This window comes from Bufo bufo, chromosome 9 (assembly GCF_905171765.1).
Source record: "Bufo bufo chromosome 9, aBufBuf1.1, whole genome shotgun sequence".
Classification (NCBI taxonomy): domain Eukaryota; kingdom Metazoa; phylum Chordata; class Amphibia; order Anura; family Bufonidae; genus Bufo; species Bufo bufo.
Genome location: NC_053397.1, coordinates 126,264,790 through 126,280,798, shown reverse-complemented (window position 1 = coordinate 126,280,798; position 16,009 = coordinate 126,264,790). Strand labels below are relative to the sequence as shown.

The 16,009-nt window shown below is 42.0% G+C and overlaps 1 protein-coding gene across 7 annotated transcripts in view; it reads right to left on the bottom strand.

The window, feature by feature from the left end:
• RBFOX2 (RNA binding fox-1 homolog 2) overlaps positions 1–16,009 on the bottom strand; it is a 531,916-nt gene that overhangs the window by 408,201 nt on the left and 107,706 nt on the right. For 5 of the 7 annotated variants that reach the window (XR_005774354.1, XM_040408532.1, XM_040408531.1 and 2 more), the window contains exons 3-4: positions 15,381–15,524; positions 14,737–14,790 (exon numbers count right to left, since the gene is read on the bottom strand). Coding sequence is in view for 6 of the 7 variants with exons in the window: in XM_040408532.1 (XP_040264466.1) it covers positions 14,737–14,790; positions 15,381–15,524 (198 nt within the window). In the remaining variant the exon portion in view is untranslated. The remainder of the gene's footprint in view (positions 1–14,736; positions 14,791–15,380; positions 15,525–16,009) is intronic. The other 2 variants (XM_040408535.1, XM_040408534.1) reach the window with 1 other exon arrangement.

The window sequence follows — 16,009 nt, the reverse complement described above, 5'->3', positions numbered from 1 at the left end:
AGCTGGCATTTTAAAAACCTTAAGCCTTAGGCCTCATGCACACGGCCGTGTTCCGCAGCCGAGAGCGGTCCGTGGTAACCCGGCCGGGATTCCTGCTGACAGCAGGTGCGCACGGAGTCATTGGTTGCTATGATGCCGTGCGCTTCATGCCACCGCTGCTGTACAGTAATACACTGGTATGATCTATACGAGTGTATTACTGTACAGCAGCGGCGGCATGAAGCGCACAGCATCATAGCAACCAATGACGCCGTGCACTCCTGCTGTCAGCAGGAATCCCGGCCGGGTTACCACGGACCGCTCTCGGCCGCGGAACACAGCCGTGTGCATGAGGCCTTATTCACACGTCAGTGATTATCATCAGTGATTGAGCCAAAACCAGGATTGGAGCCTACACAGAGATAAGGTATATGAGAAAGATCTGCACATTTTTTTTGTTTAGAGTTGCACCTAGTTTTGGCTCAAAATCACTGATAAAAATCACTGACTGAACACTGACTGTGTGAATAAGGGCTCATGCACACAAACGTATTTTTCTTTTGTTTTTTACAGGTCCAGTTCATTTCAATGGGGCTTGGAAAAAAAATATAAAAAATAAACACTAAACACTAAAATGACTCCGTGTGCATTCCATTCCCGCATGTCCATTCTGGAAAAAAAAAAAAAAAAAAAATACAAACCGTGCATGAGCCCTTAGGCATAATGCAAATATCTGCAATTTCCTTAAAATACAGACCAACACCCTGTAATATTAATCAGTAATAAATCGAAACTAGAGATTAACGAATTTCCCATTTTGAAATTTGTTCACACTTCGTTTGGTGGTAAAAGGTGAATTGCGTTATGGATTCCGTTACCACGTACCATAATGCAATTCTATGACAGAATGCCTTTATTCATTCCATCATAAGAGTCCTCCCCTGCGTAACGGAAACGGGACAGATCCGTTTTGCAGCCCACAGACTTCTATTATGACGGAATGAATAACGGAATGGCTCTAAAAGGCATTCTGTCATAGAATTGCGTTATGGTCCGTGGTAACTGAATCCATAACGCAATTCACCTTTTACCACCAAACGAATTGTGAACGAATTTCATAAGCGGAAATTCGCTCATCTCTAATGATAACTAAAAAGTTTGTCATATGCATGCCATGATGGAAGACATAATTGCTATAAAAGAATTACAGCTGCAAGAAAAAGTTGAACATTTGGTAATTCCCTTGATTACTAAAATGTGGACTGATTGTGTTATTAGTTTAATGAATTGGGAAGAAACAGTTACGGTATATCATTCATGTATTTTATTGAGCAGAATGAGTAAAACCTCCACAATGAAGGGGAGGGAAAACCTCTATAATAAAGGGGTTGCCCCACTACAAAGTACTTAAGGATAGAGGATAATAGGGCCCTGGCGGCACAACTCCTGCCGTCAGACACTTATCACCTATTCTGTAGATATTGCCTTCAACTGTCATAAGCCATATGTTCTGTTAGAAGCTGTGGCAATTGCAGGGAAAGAGCTACATCAGAAAGGACACAAACCTGAGAAAGGACATGCCCTATAAGGGTACTTTCACAGTAGCGTTTTTCTTTTCCGGCATAGAGTTCCGTCCTAGGGGCTCTATACCGGAAAAGAACTGATCAGTTTTATTCCCATGCATTCTGAATGGAGAGAAATCCATTCAGGATGCATCAGGATGTCTTCAGTTCAGTCTGACTGTTCAGGACAGAGATAATACCGCAGTATGCTGTGGTTTTATCTCCGGCCCCAAAAAAACGGAACACTTGCCTGAATGCCGGATCAGTCCTTCCGGTCTGCACATGCGCAGACCAGTAAAAATGTGAAAAAAATATAACGGATCAGTTTGTCCAGATGACAGAGACTGATCCGTTCTTGCAATGCATTTGTAAGACGGATCAGTCTACAAATGCTTTTCATTTGCATGCAGATTGCCAGATTCGGCAGGCAGTTCCGGCGACGGAACTGCTTGCCGATCACTCTGCCGCAAGTGTGAAAGTAGCCTAAGCTGCAAGCCTGAAATAAATCAGCAGAACAATTTGAGCAATGAATGGTGAAATATCTGGTTCCATGTGAGGTACAAGGTTTGTTAGAGATGTCATGCACTACAAGTACATCAATCATGGCATAACCCCCAGTAACAATCCTGCCACCACACCTCTACATTCCAACAGTTGTAACTTTTTTACCTCAATTTAGCAATATGAGAATTTGAATTTTGCGGGACAAGTTTGTTATTTATTTTTTTAAAAGGCATCTGTCAGCATCAGTACCTATGAAACTGGTTGACCTGTGGCATTTGTGCTTTGCAGCTGAAGACACTTGTGCTGGTCCCATGTTCATATGTGCCCACATTTCTAAGGAAAATGGTTTTATATATGCAAATGATCCTCTAGGAGCAACATTGTAGTTACCGTTACTCCTAGAGGATCAGCTCTCTGCCAAGCCCTCTGCATTTTGATTGACAGGGCCAGGCAGGGAAAAGGTTATAATGCCTGGCCCTGACTTCAGTCAAAATGCAGACACGGCAGAGCTGAGAATGACAACATAACAGCAATTTCCCAGTTGCTCCTAGAGTCTCATTTGCATATATAAAACATTTTACCAGCAATGTTGGCACATATGAACATGGGACCAACACTGCCTTCACTGCCAAGTGCACAGGCAACCGGTTAGCCAGTTTCATGGGTACAAATCTGCCTTTTAACCATTTTGGGATTCATATACTGTATTAAGTAGCTTGTCTCACTTCAGCAAGTGGCATTTATCATGTAGACAAAGAAAAAAAAAGCATGGATCACACATCCCCATGCTATGCATTAATCTATAATTGCTTTAATGACTTTGCAAGTCAACAGGCTGAAATGGATGGATGTCTTTTCAGCCTTACAAATTATGTTACTAACAATTTAGAATACATTTAATGGTAATGGGTTTTCCTTGACACCATGACAGTACCCATAGAGAGACCGCCTCCTCAGGACAGGAAGCAGGAACCATAATGGCTTAAAAAGGAGGGAACATCTCTCTTATCAAACTATATACATCTTTTTAAAACTATTTTTGCAAGCTCTCCAGTACCTCTTTTCAGGCAAGTGAAAAAAAAAAAAAAAAAAGTAATCCAAATTTTCCCCTCGCTTTACCACAGCACCCATAGAGGATAGGCAAGGAGAGACTTTCTAATGAGTAACCACAGCCTTCCTGCCAAAGGCCAAGCCACCATGAGAAGGAAGTTGAGTGTTTGTTGATGGCAGGGGGAAGAAAAAGAAAAAGACCTCCCTATCCTCAAGTATCGCTGTATACGGATAGTCAATAGAAGAAGAGGCTGTGATGATCTCACTAACCCTACTGGCTGATGTGATGGACAGAAAGGCGGCCAATTTAAGAGATCAACATAATGGAAAAATCGCTCTTAGAGGGTCTAATGGAGCGGAAGTGAGGGCATTCCAAACTATATTCAGAACCCAGGGAGGAGATCTATTTCTGTGGACAGGGGTCATCGGCTCTGATTAACCTCTTAACCCAGCGGTGATCACTTAACCAAAAGTCCAAACAGGGCACTCCAAGCCAAAATACCAAAAACAAAGAAGTATATAAAGAGGAAAGATAGCGGTGTCCTCAGAAAATAGTCGTTAATATAAATTGCAAAAAAGGACCCTTAAAAACATTATTTTAAAAAGGGATGAAGTTAAAAATCCCCCTATAATCCCAAGGATAGATAACTATGGGCAAAAAAAATTAGCCCAACTATCATTGTGCATGTAGTATCCAATTGAAAGAAAATTATCTTGAAATTCATATAAAGAAGAGTGTTATGGGACAGTGCATGTTGATAACAGAGAGCGGAGAACACTGTCCCTAGAAAGGCCACGATTCAACCTCAGCCCAGGGACAACCCCTGATGGTGGGATTTTCCTGTCCTCGTGCCTGTCCTGCAAGACCCTGGAATGCCCTAGATGGTTTGGATTTTTAATACCACAACACGTTTCCCCCGGTTGGGTTCTTCAGGGGTCAGTACTAGTTAGGAATAGTCCTATCCATATTGATAGTATACTTTATATAATAAGATGAACCAAAAATATCGACAGATTAGGCAGACCTAAAAATGGGTACCAAATACATCATATGTTCCTGCAGGGCTAGTAGGAGAGGATACAACCTACAGATGAAAAAACAGATAAGTGCCCATGAGGAAAAACAAAAATCGCATCCAAATCGCAATATGCAGCATGAGAAGTTTAGCACACATGTGAAGTGCCCCATCAGTTGCCAGGCTGCCTCAGAACAGGTGCTTGGTAAGGTAGTGAGGCATATTCAAGCGGGGGGAATACATATAGGGTGCCGAGCACACCCCACACCTCCCGGAAGACTAACTTCCGGTCGGTGGTACGCACACTGCGCTCACACTTCCGGTATCGTGGAGCGCATGAGTCACTACCGGTTTGGTAAATCGCATGCATTCAAGCGTGTACACGGAAGGGAGGGGGGGCGTATGTAGGAGGCTCTCTTTTACTCTTCCCAATAATCCCCGCTCTACAGCCTTGCATGTGTAATTCGAGGGCAAAAAAAGGATAATATATGGGAAAGTAGGCAGCCTCAAAAATAGATACACGCCCCTTCTAAGGTAAAGAAGCCAACGTTAGCAATATTAGAAAGTAGTTAAGGTCTTAGACAGATCATACATCCAGCAATACGTGGCTATACACCCCTCATGCCAACCCTGCCCCTCTACTTTGGATGTCCTCCGCACCCGCTCTATAGGGACACTCATGACACTGACTAATTGTTCAGACTGTTAACAAGATAAGAACAGTCAGGTTAAGAAAATAAAGGTGACAAAAAAAAACAATCACATTTATAAATATTCATTCGAATGCTTTCCGCATTCATGGCCAGTTGGGGCTGGCAAAAATATCAGTAGAAGAGGTCTAAATCAGAGGAGGAGAAATTAGATTTGAGAGAACTATGCTAGCAAGTAGAACCAAGTAAAATGGAGGGCTCAATGATGTTATATAAAACAAGTGAAAGTCAATCTCTCATTGAGGCCAGAGGGTTATTGGGCTTTACATCTGTATATCCACTCTGCCTCCTTCTGGAGAATTCTCCTGTCCCAGTCTCCCTTTCTATGAGAGAGAGGGACCAACTCCAGGACTGAGAACTTCAGGATTCGGGGGTTACCTGCATGGTACTCATTCACGTGATTTGCAACGGGCGTGATATTTTTCTTGCGGATATAGTTGATATGCTCTCATACCCTTTTACTCAACTCCGTAAAGGTCTTTCCAATATAATCCTTAGGGCAGGGGCACTGACAGATGTACACTACACCTTTGCTTCTGCAGTTAACAAAATCAAGGATGGTAAAAATCTTACTGGTAGCAGAACACGCAACAGTTTTGGATATGGAGATGAAGTCTCATGCCTTGCATGTCCTGCATTTAAACATACCCAGAGGTCAACGGTCAAGCCAAGTGCCAGGTACAGCCGGAGGTACATAGTGGCTATGTACCAGGCGATCCCTGAGGCTCCTAACCCTCTGGTATGTTACACTGGGGTAAGGAGAGATGTTCTGTGCCACGTGTTACTACTACTACGTTCAGGAAACCCACCGTGACCAATGTCATTTTGCATTGGGAGAGTCATCATCCCGTCTTGCAGAAAAGGGGTATCCAGAGAGGCCAACAAATTGTTCCAGCACTGATTAATTCCATTTGAAATCAAGAAAACTATACCATAGATTGATCAACAGGGGGTATCCCAATGCTACCCTTAGACAAGCTTTCCAACATGCATTAGCCACAGAAATGGAAGCTCTACTTACCCCAAAAAGATCATTGGAGGGAGAACAGACACTAAGCTGTCTTATCTCCACTTTTGATGTGGCGAACGCAGAGGTCAAAGCAATCCTGAACAAATATTGACCCATCCTATGGATGGATCCTGACGTGGCACAGAACATCTTTCCTCACCCCAGTGTAACATACCGGAGGGGTAGAAGCCTCAGGGATCGCCTGGTACATAGTCACTTTGTACCTCCGGCTGTACCTGGCACTTGGCTTGACCGTCGACCTCTGGGTAGGTTTAGATGCGGGACATGCAAGGCATGAGACTTCATCTCCGTATCCAAAACGGTTACGTGTTCTGCTACCAGTAAGATTTTTTTTTACCATCTGTGATTTTGTTAAACTGCAGAAGCAAAGGCGAAGTGTACATTTGTCAGTGCCCCTGCCCTAAGGATTATATTGGAAAGTCCTTTAGGGAGTTGAGGAAGAGGGTATGCGAGCATATCAACGATATCCGCAAGAATACTATCACGCCTGTTACAAATCATGTGAATGAGTACCATGCAGGTAACCCCCGAATCTTTAAGTTCTCAGTCCTGGAGTTGGTACCTCTCTCTCCTAGAAAGGGAGACGGACAGGAGAATTCCCCAGAAGGAGGCAGAGTGGATATACAGATGTAAATCACAATCACCCTCTGGCCTCAATGAGAGATTGACTTTCACTTGTTTTATATATCATTGAGCCCTCCATTACATGTAGTTCTCTCAAATAAATCTAAAATCTCCTCCTCCAATTTAGACCTTCTCCTGATATTTTTGTCAGCCCCAACTGGCCATGAATGCGGAAAGCATTCAAATGAATATTTATAAGTGTGGTGTTTTATTTATCACCATTATTTTCTTAACCCAACTGTTCTTATCTTGTTAACAGTCTGAACAATTTGTCAGTGCCATGAGTGTCTTTATCGAGCAGGTGCGGAGGACATCCAAAGTAGAGGGGCAGGGTTGGCATGAGGGGTGTATAGCCACATATTGCTGGATGTATGATCTAAGACCTTAACTACTTTCTAATATGGCTAACGTTGGCTTCTTTACCTTAGAAGGGGCGTGTATCTATTTTTGAGGCTGCCCACTTTCCATATATTATCCTTTTTTGCCCTCGAAATACACATGCAAGGCTGTAGGGCGGGGATTATCGGGAACAGCAAGAGCCTCCTACACACGCCCCTCTCCTCCCTTCCAGGTACACGCTTGAATGCATGCGATTCACCAAACCGGTAGTGACGCATGCGCTCCACGATACCGGAAGTGTGAGCGTGGCATGGGTTCCACCGACCGGAAGTTCGTCTTCCGGGAGGTGTGAGGCGCACTCCGGCACCTTATTTGAATTCCCCCTGCTTGAATATGCATCACTGACTTACCAAGCACCCGCTCTGAGGCAGCCTGGCAACTGATGGGGCACTTCACATGTGAGCTAAACTTCCCATGCTGCATATTGCAATTTGTGATTAGTTTTTCCTCATGGGCACTTATCTGTTTTTTTTATCTGTAGGTTGTATCCTCTCCTACTAGCCCTACAGGAACATATGATGCATCCAAAACGAGATGAAAAAGTAGCAAATCAGCAGCACTCACCAGTTGCAGTATGTCTTTATTGCTTTGCAAAACATCCAGACATCACAGGGCTGAGGCGGGCAAGCCTTCACAGAAACAAAAGCCGCACCTGCGGCGAGAAGCAGCAACGGACGTTTTGCACTGACAAGCTTCTTCCGGCTACCTATATGATTTATCTGGTATCCAATTTTAAGTCTGCCTAATCGGTCGTATTTTTTGTTAATCTTATTATATAAAGTATATCATTAATATAGATGGGACTATTCCTAACTAGTACCGACCCCCTGAGGAACCCAACCAGGTGAAATGCGTCAGGTTATTAAAGGGGTATTAAAAATCCAAACCATCTAGGGCATTCCAGGGTCTTGCAGGACAGGCACGAGGACAGGGAAATCCCACCATCAGGGGTTGTCCCTGGGCTGAGGTTCAATTAGGGCATTTCTAGGGAAAGTGTTCCCAGCTCGCCGTTTAACATGCACTGTCCCATAACACTGTCCTCTTTATATGAATATCAAGATTTTTTGCTATCAATTGGATACTACATGCACAATGATAGTCAGGCTAATTTTTTTTTTGCCCACTCAAAGCTGAAACCTGCATTTTAGGGGCACTAGGCCGAAGATTTTGGAGTTGACAGTACATCTACTGGACCCCATACAAACCTACAGAAGGATGTCCAAATTCTAAAAAGGTAAGTTTCTTTTTACTTGCTAGCAAAGGGAGAATACCGAAACAGAAAGATGCACACTGCAAACACCTTTATGGTTAGAAATATTATACATCATAAGTAAAGATCAGACATATTTGGTAGACAGAAAACACATGATTGCTGCATGTAAGAGAACGAGCAGTCGACTGTCGGGAACAAACGCTTCCTTCCAAAAAAAAAAGGCTGCATCACCATGCAGTGTAAACCAGTCTTAAGTGTGCCTACACAGATAGCTGTCAGTCTCTGATATCACCTTCCCTGTACTGAAGGTTGCAGGTGTAAATGTAAAAGTTACAAGTTTTACCAAATCTTTTCCCACAAAAATATCAATCCGCTCAGCCTCTGGTGCTTTCAGATTGCATTTTTTGGTGACAGATCCTCTTTAATCTTGTTGTCATTTGACCTGAAGAGGGCTTTGCATGCAAGCATCCCAAAATATTGATGAACTGAAACATTTACAGGGAGGAATTGTCCAAATTCCCTCTAACTTTGCCCATAAGATTTGCTTGTTCGATTTTAACAGTTGACAGCCCGAATAATGGGGAAGAACACTTCCTGATAATCTGTCCATTTTAAGGTTCAGCCAATCACCCGATGAGTGAACAAAACAATCGTTCATACAAGCAAGTTGTTTCTGGACAGCAGATTGTGCCCAGAAACAATGCTGCTGTATGAGGACAAGCTCCTCATTGCATGTAAAGCCACCATTTCTCTCTCCCTAAACTGTGGATGTTTACTCAGTTTGCTCAATATGCAAGACTTGAAAGTAAAAAGAAAAGCTACAAAATAGATAAGGGCACTTTCACACTAGCGGCAAGGAACTCCAGCAGGCTGCTCTGGCGGGTGAACAGCCTGTCGGATCCGTGCTGCCGCTAGTGCACGCGTGCCCCTGGACTACTGCTCCAGCCCTATTGACTATAATGGGGACGGGCTGGAGTTCTGGCGGCAGCACGGCAAACATAAAAGCCAGCCGGAATAAAAGTAAGACATGTCGTTCTATGTAAAATCTGCTCAGGAGACAAGGAGGCACTCCTAGAAGAAGTTCAGTCTTCAGCAGCAAAAAAGCTTTGTTACCATAAGAACTTTAAACCTGTGGAACAGTCTACCTTGGAAGGTTGTCAATGCAATGGAAAGTTTTAAATAAGGTTTACAAGATAATATACAATATACAAAAAGTGCTAACGCTTATTTAAATGTGTTAAACTCTGGCTTACCACCACCTTTCCATTCCATGGTTGAAATTGACGGACATATGTCTTTCTGGTCGTGCTACCTATATAACTACACTGTCTATAAATGTAACTTTGATAACAATCAGACCACATTAGTAAGTCAATGAAATCTGGTAATTGCAAAGTTAACTTTTTTTCTTGCAGCTGTATGCATCCCCAATAACCACTGGTGCATGTTTTGATACATTAATGTTCTAAAATTTCGAACAGAGCAAAAATAAACAGAACCGTTTGATACTATGAGTTCCAGATTCACAAAAAAAATGTTTTATCTTTATTAAAATTGACCAATGTGTAGTGTACAAAAAGGTAAGAAAGGAATGCAATGTTTAATTGTCTTTATTACTGTGCACAATTTCTAACAGCTACTATAAAATTATGTAAAAGTTTATTTAAATATGTAAAATAGCTAATTGCTAGAAAAATAAGACACTGATGCATACACACGTACAAGTCATTTTTTGTGTTTTTGTCTGAGCTGAGAGTTTTTTGTGGTGAGAATTTTTTATATATTTATTTTAAATTGCCAGCAGTTTGGGGTACATTAAACTGATCTCGTTTTATTCAGCCTTTTGTAAGGCCAAGCTGACTAAAAAAAATAGAAGATCTTTTGTTTCTTTTCATGTAATTCAGTCTCCTTAGACTTGAAAATGTGATTTTCCGAGTGCTCGTTCCATAGATCGAAATCAAATACTACTGCAGTCTACAGGATTCTGAGAGGCTGCCGGTCACAGCTTTGCAGGCAGCTAGCTATGAAAGGCCTGGGCACCTTCCTTATGTCTCAGGGTGTCATACCAGCTACTCAGAGCTCTGCAAATTCACCACAGGGGCTCAAACAGCGAAGATGCCATTGTCAATATTGACAGCGGCAACTGAGGGATTAAATTGACTGGGCCCACTGCATATGGAGCAGGATCAGCTGATGACCCTACTCTATACACCTCACACACTGCTGATGTACCATTACATCAGTGGTCGCAAAGGGGTTAAAAAGCATTTTCCAGGATTTATATATTGATTGCCTATGCTCATGCTAGATCATCAATATCTGATAGGCAGAGGTACAATACCACAAACTCGCCTAATCAGCCATTCCTACGTAGGTCTGGTACGACACAGCTCCATCCACCATGTAGTCAAAGAAGCTGGTTACTGTAGTGCTGCTGCCATTTAAAAAAATGAGAGCAACGCTGAAGTAACCAGCACATTCTGCTACACAGTGGACAGAGCTGTGTAGTGCCAGAGCTACTCGGAAACAGCTGATCGGGTGGGTGTAGGGCACTGAACTTCTGCCGATCAGTTACTGATGGCCTATCCTGACACAGGCAATCAATATATAAATCCTGGAAACCTGTTTCAAAAGGGAGTTTGGCAACAGTTTTGTCCAGGCAAAACTGCTTACAGCATTAGGCAGATGCTTGGAGGAGTGGGACAAACATACTTTCTGTTGAGATTTTATCATCAGTAGTGTGAATATGAACTTTTATTTGGCAGGGCACTGCTCCTGCTAGTGCCTTGGATGCAGTGTTTCACGTTGAATCGGTTTCTGCATTGAGCGGCTTCACAGCCCCCTTATCTGTTCTGATCAACAGCTGTAGCATTCAACATGCAAACCACTACAACTGTCACTCCGAGGTGGTGTTGTGAAGCAGCTCAATGCAGAGAGCTACACACAAGCACCGCCTCAAGGAGTACGTTATTTGCAAGAGCAGTGCACCGGCAAAATAAAAGTTAGTGTCCGTTTTTTGTTATCAGTGTGTCATCCGTGTTTCACTGAGGCTGAACAACTGAATTTTTTTTTTTAAAAAGCATCTCTTCCTAATGATGGGTGAAACACTGATGACATACGTGCTGTCCGTGGAGAACATGTACAGCACACGGCAGTAGAACACAGACGTGTGAATGAGGCTTAAGGCATTAGTCCTGCTCTTGTTGACCTCTACCCTACCTAGCCTTGTCAGCATTTTTGCACAGCCCCAGATCTGCTGCAAAAATGAATGGTAATGGTACCTAGGCCTGTCTACCAAGACTACAAAAGGATTATTGGCAGCAGCTGAACCATATGACAGATTTTTAATGCAAAAGATAACAAAAGTTCAGTGCATGTAAAGAAAATTCTAAACTGCGCCGTTTAGAACAGAAAAAATAAATAATTAGGGCTAGCTATGCAAGTAAGGATTACTACCAGTCTGTATATGACAAAAAAGATGTGTTAAAAAAATTAGAGCAGCTAGAGGACATTTTAACTTTTTTCTAGATAACATCCTACAAATAACGGCCATTATCTTACTCAGAGTGAGAACAGTGTAACTGCAAAAACTAAGCCTTTGGAACATTGATGTACCCAAAGGGATTGGCTGGTTTCCCATACTATTCCACGCGCTGATCAGCCGTTTTAAGATAACGCAGCGCTCCGATGTTGACGCAAGCGGGTGAAGCGAATTGGACAGAGTAGTAGTAATTTCAACAGGAAGGAGCAAACTGAGTGTAACTGCTCCTTCCCACTGAACTAAATGGGATGGAGCAATTCTAACATTGCTCACAGCCAGGTTGTCTTCAAAACAGCTGCTTGGCGGGGGTGCCAGTCAGGAGTTAGACCAACACAGTACTGAAATTAATGACCTAGCCTGAGGATAGGTCATCATTTAGGAAACTAGCCAATCCCTTTTAAAGGGATTGGCCACTTTGCAATATTAGGTTACCGTTTTACAGTTTAAAGGGATTGGCCACTTTGCAATATTAGGTTACCGTTTTACAGTCCCTTCCTGTTTTGCATTAACTTGCTTCCATAAACAGTACTCCAGAAGAAGGACTACTGCAAAGTTTTTATTGCTCTAATGTCACATTGAGTAAAATGCAATTTGTTATATTTGTGTACTGAATAGCTGTATGGACAACTCATGGTAATAATTTGGCTCATTGTGTTAGGTTGTCAGGGTCACAAACCTGGGTCCACCGTCTGATTAGTCAGAATGGAGCCTAGTCTAGCTGTGCTACATTGAAGGCCTACAGTACATGTGCAAGCTTCTCATTGCTATGCCCAGTACAGAGAATCTTCATCTCAGACTTCAACCAAGGAAGCAAATTTACCTTGAAAGTGCTCGAGAGAGAAGAAAATGAGGTCTAGAACACACAAGGCCATGCACTGGAATCAGACAGCAAAGTGTTGTACATGTTTATGGCAAGTACTACAACCTCCATCACTGCAGCTGTTAATACAGTTTTGTTGGGGAAAAGATTGGACTATAATATGATTTGGAAGTGCACATGGTTACTGCTTGAAGTCAACTACTCCCATTTTGCACTTTAGTGAAGAGATTTGTTGAGACCAACTGGCCTAGTTACCGTCTCCATCATTCGCCGGCCATTTCATCTGCACTCCTGCCCTGCACCTAGACAAACCTCTAACATCAAGGGCATCCCAACTACCACCAGACAGGAGCCTCAACCCCAGCGAGCGCCACTGATCAGCCCCTGGGAGAAGACCGACACTGAACTTTGAGTACCACTATCACCCTCAGCCATAACTATCACTCACATTCTCCTCCGACTCCCCTGAGGTTTGCTGAACATATTCCATTTGTCCCTATTTTTGTGTGTTTACTGCTCCTCTGTAAATAGTGGCTGTGCATTGTTTTGAGGCCTGCGTCCCCTGTCTATCACATCACTGATAATGGCTGCTGTGCCTACCCTGTCCAGCTGGCATTGAACCCTTCTATCCAGTCTTCTACTGCGCAGACAGGCATACTGCATCTGCACAGTAGAAGCAATTTACTGCCTCCAGTGTGAAGTCCAATGTGCACTACTGACAAGTGTAGCAAGCGTGCATACCGTGGATAGTTCCACCATCTTAAATGCCGAGGCAATTGAGGAATGAGGTTGTACTTGCAGAGTGCAGGAGACGCCAGGGAACGCAGCCGGTGCAGTACAACCCTATTCCTTATTGGCTATGGTACCTCAAACAGGGAAAACAACCCACGGTGCGCACACTTGCCAGTGGTGCACATCAGAGCACACTAAAAGCAGAGAATTTCTTCTACTGTGCAGGCACCAAATGCTTCATGAGTAGTCTGCACAGTAGAAGAAAGGAAGGGTGAGCTCAATGCTGGCTGGACGGGAAAGGCACAATAGCCACTATGATGCCATAGATATTGGTATGCAGGACCCAAAAAAAATGCACAGCCACTACTTACAGGAGGAGCTGCAATCACCAAGAAACATTAACAAATGGAAAAATAGAAGTGACTGTAAAACAGTGAGTAACCCAAGAGTAGCCAACCCCTTTAGGCCTTCTCCATTTTGGCTGCATAACAACCTGGAACAGATTATACTGCCACGTATTTTATTAGTTTTTCTGACAAAATTCCAACAGAAAAAAAAAAAGGAATCGGTGTGAATTTAAATGTTAAACTGAACCAGATGTGGAAAGAGCTGGATTAAGTTACATTTGTTTAAACAGATGTAGCTTTCACAGTGTTTGTATATGTGAAAATAGTCATCTTCCATAACCTTTTATTTTACCTTTTTGTACACTAACAAAGAACTAAACCTAGTTAGGAGGGAAAAAAAAAAAAAAGTAAAACATTTAAATTATGTATTTAGGGCTCTTCTGTTGATTTCTGTGTTTAAGGTATAACGTAAAATTAAACCATTTTGCATTTGCAGTTTTGTAATCCATCATGTGGCATAGACAAACTATACACAACAGAAAAAAAATTACATATTTTTGTATCGAGCAAAGATACCCATAACCGTGATATCCTAATCACTAAATATGTGTTGCCATGACATTTACAGAAGCAGTAAAGTCAAACTGCACTAAACAGAAGGTCCTATATGCAGTATAGAGAAGGCTTCACAGAACCAAAATACCCATCATAAAGGATGCATCTTAAACTAGTAAGGCAAGTAAATACTGAATGGGAAAATACTGCACTTCAGCATATTTTGGTCCTTCTTCCATGGGCAAAGCATACAGTGGGGTACAATGCTGTTTCCCAGTCTGTACTTAACTGCTGGGTATAATGCAAGCTCTATCCTACAATAGGTGTTTTTGGACTGTATAAATACTTAGGTGTCTGTTAGTCATTGTATATTAGAGCTATTTTGTGCTGTTTGATTTACTGTCCATGTACACATTACAGCAATGTTCACTATGTTAACAGAATATCACTGTTGTGGGTAGGTATCAGTTTTTATTTCTGTGTTCTCCTAATTATATTTTTCACAATGGTGGACGCAAATTTAAACATTGGGGGGGGGGGGGGAAATCATCATGAATCTAGCAAAGTATCTACAAGCCAACTAATTTTGCATAGAAGATATGGACCTCCCATCTGATGTACTGAAGTTGAAACAGTTAATTAGCTTTAACTTACCTTTGAGCCTCTTTCGTTAAAAATTATTTCTACATCAAGAATTTTGCCAAATTGCTGCAGAAAAAAAAAAAAAATTTACTTTTAAAACATCACAATTTAAAGCGATTTGGAATGATTTTTACTAAGGTAATAAAATTATCTTGAACCTATTACCTTAGTAAATGGATTAAATCAAACATCCAGAATCCCCCTTCTAAGTCCCATTTGCCTCTGTATATTTGCAGCCATTTTCTGCTCTCACTGGTTTATTTACTAGTCTGGATTTATTAACCATTCTGTTTTTACTGTACTGTTTGTAAGGCTGAAAAAAAAAAAAGACATCTGTTCAGCCCATAATCCTGCACGTCTATCTGTAACACTTTCTTTATGGTGAACCTGTATTAGACTTGTTTATACACAGAAGCTAAAGAGCAGAAACCTGAACTTATAAAGACACAAGGTGTACTGCAGACTACAGTTTAGCTACTTTGCCTGCAGGGGGTCTGAGGTAGTCACAGATCACAGCTTTGCCGTAACAAAGCAGAGTTAAAAAGCAACATGCTGTTCCAGGAGAACGTATTGTAGATAATCATCTCCTGTATGTATTCGCTTACATATCACTATTGTTTTCATGACTGGACAGCCGCTTTAAACTAATTACTCACCCCAAACATTTGACGTAGATCAGGGTCTCGAAAACGAAATGGTATGTTGGAGACATGAAGTCTTTTCGGAGTTGCTTTGGTCTCAGAACTGTCATTGTTTTGAGTCTGTGGCTGTTGCCCTTCTGGCTGAGCCCCATCTGTCTGCTGGCAAAAAAAAAAAAAAAAATTATTATTATTATATTGTGCAAACAGCTAAGCTACATTAGCAAGACATTTGGTTTTAGTACACAATATAAATTCTAAAATTTTTTAAAACCAAATATAAATCCTAAAGGTTTTCCAAGCATTTGATATTGATTACTCATCCTCAGGATAAGGCCTCATGCACACGACAGTTTTTTTTTTTTTTAAGGTCCCCAAAAACGGGGTCCGTATGTCTGTGATCCGTGACAGTTTTTTCATCCGTGGGTCTTCCTTGATATTTGGAGGATCCACGGACATGAAAAAAAAAAAAAGTCGTTTTGGTGTCCGCCTGGCCGTGCGGAGCCAAACGGATCCGTCCTGAATTACAATGCAAGTCAATGGGGACGGATCATTTTGACGTTGACACAATATGGTGCAATTGCAAACGGATCCGTCCCCCATTGACTTTCAATGTAAAGTCAGGAGTCCCTTTTATATCATCGGAT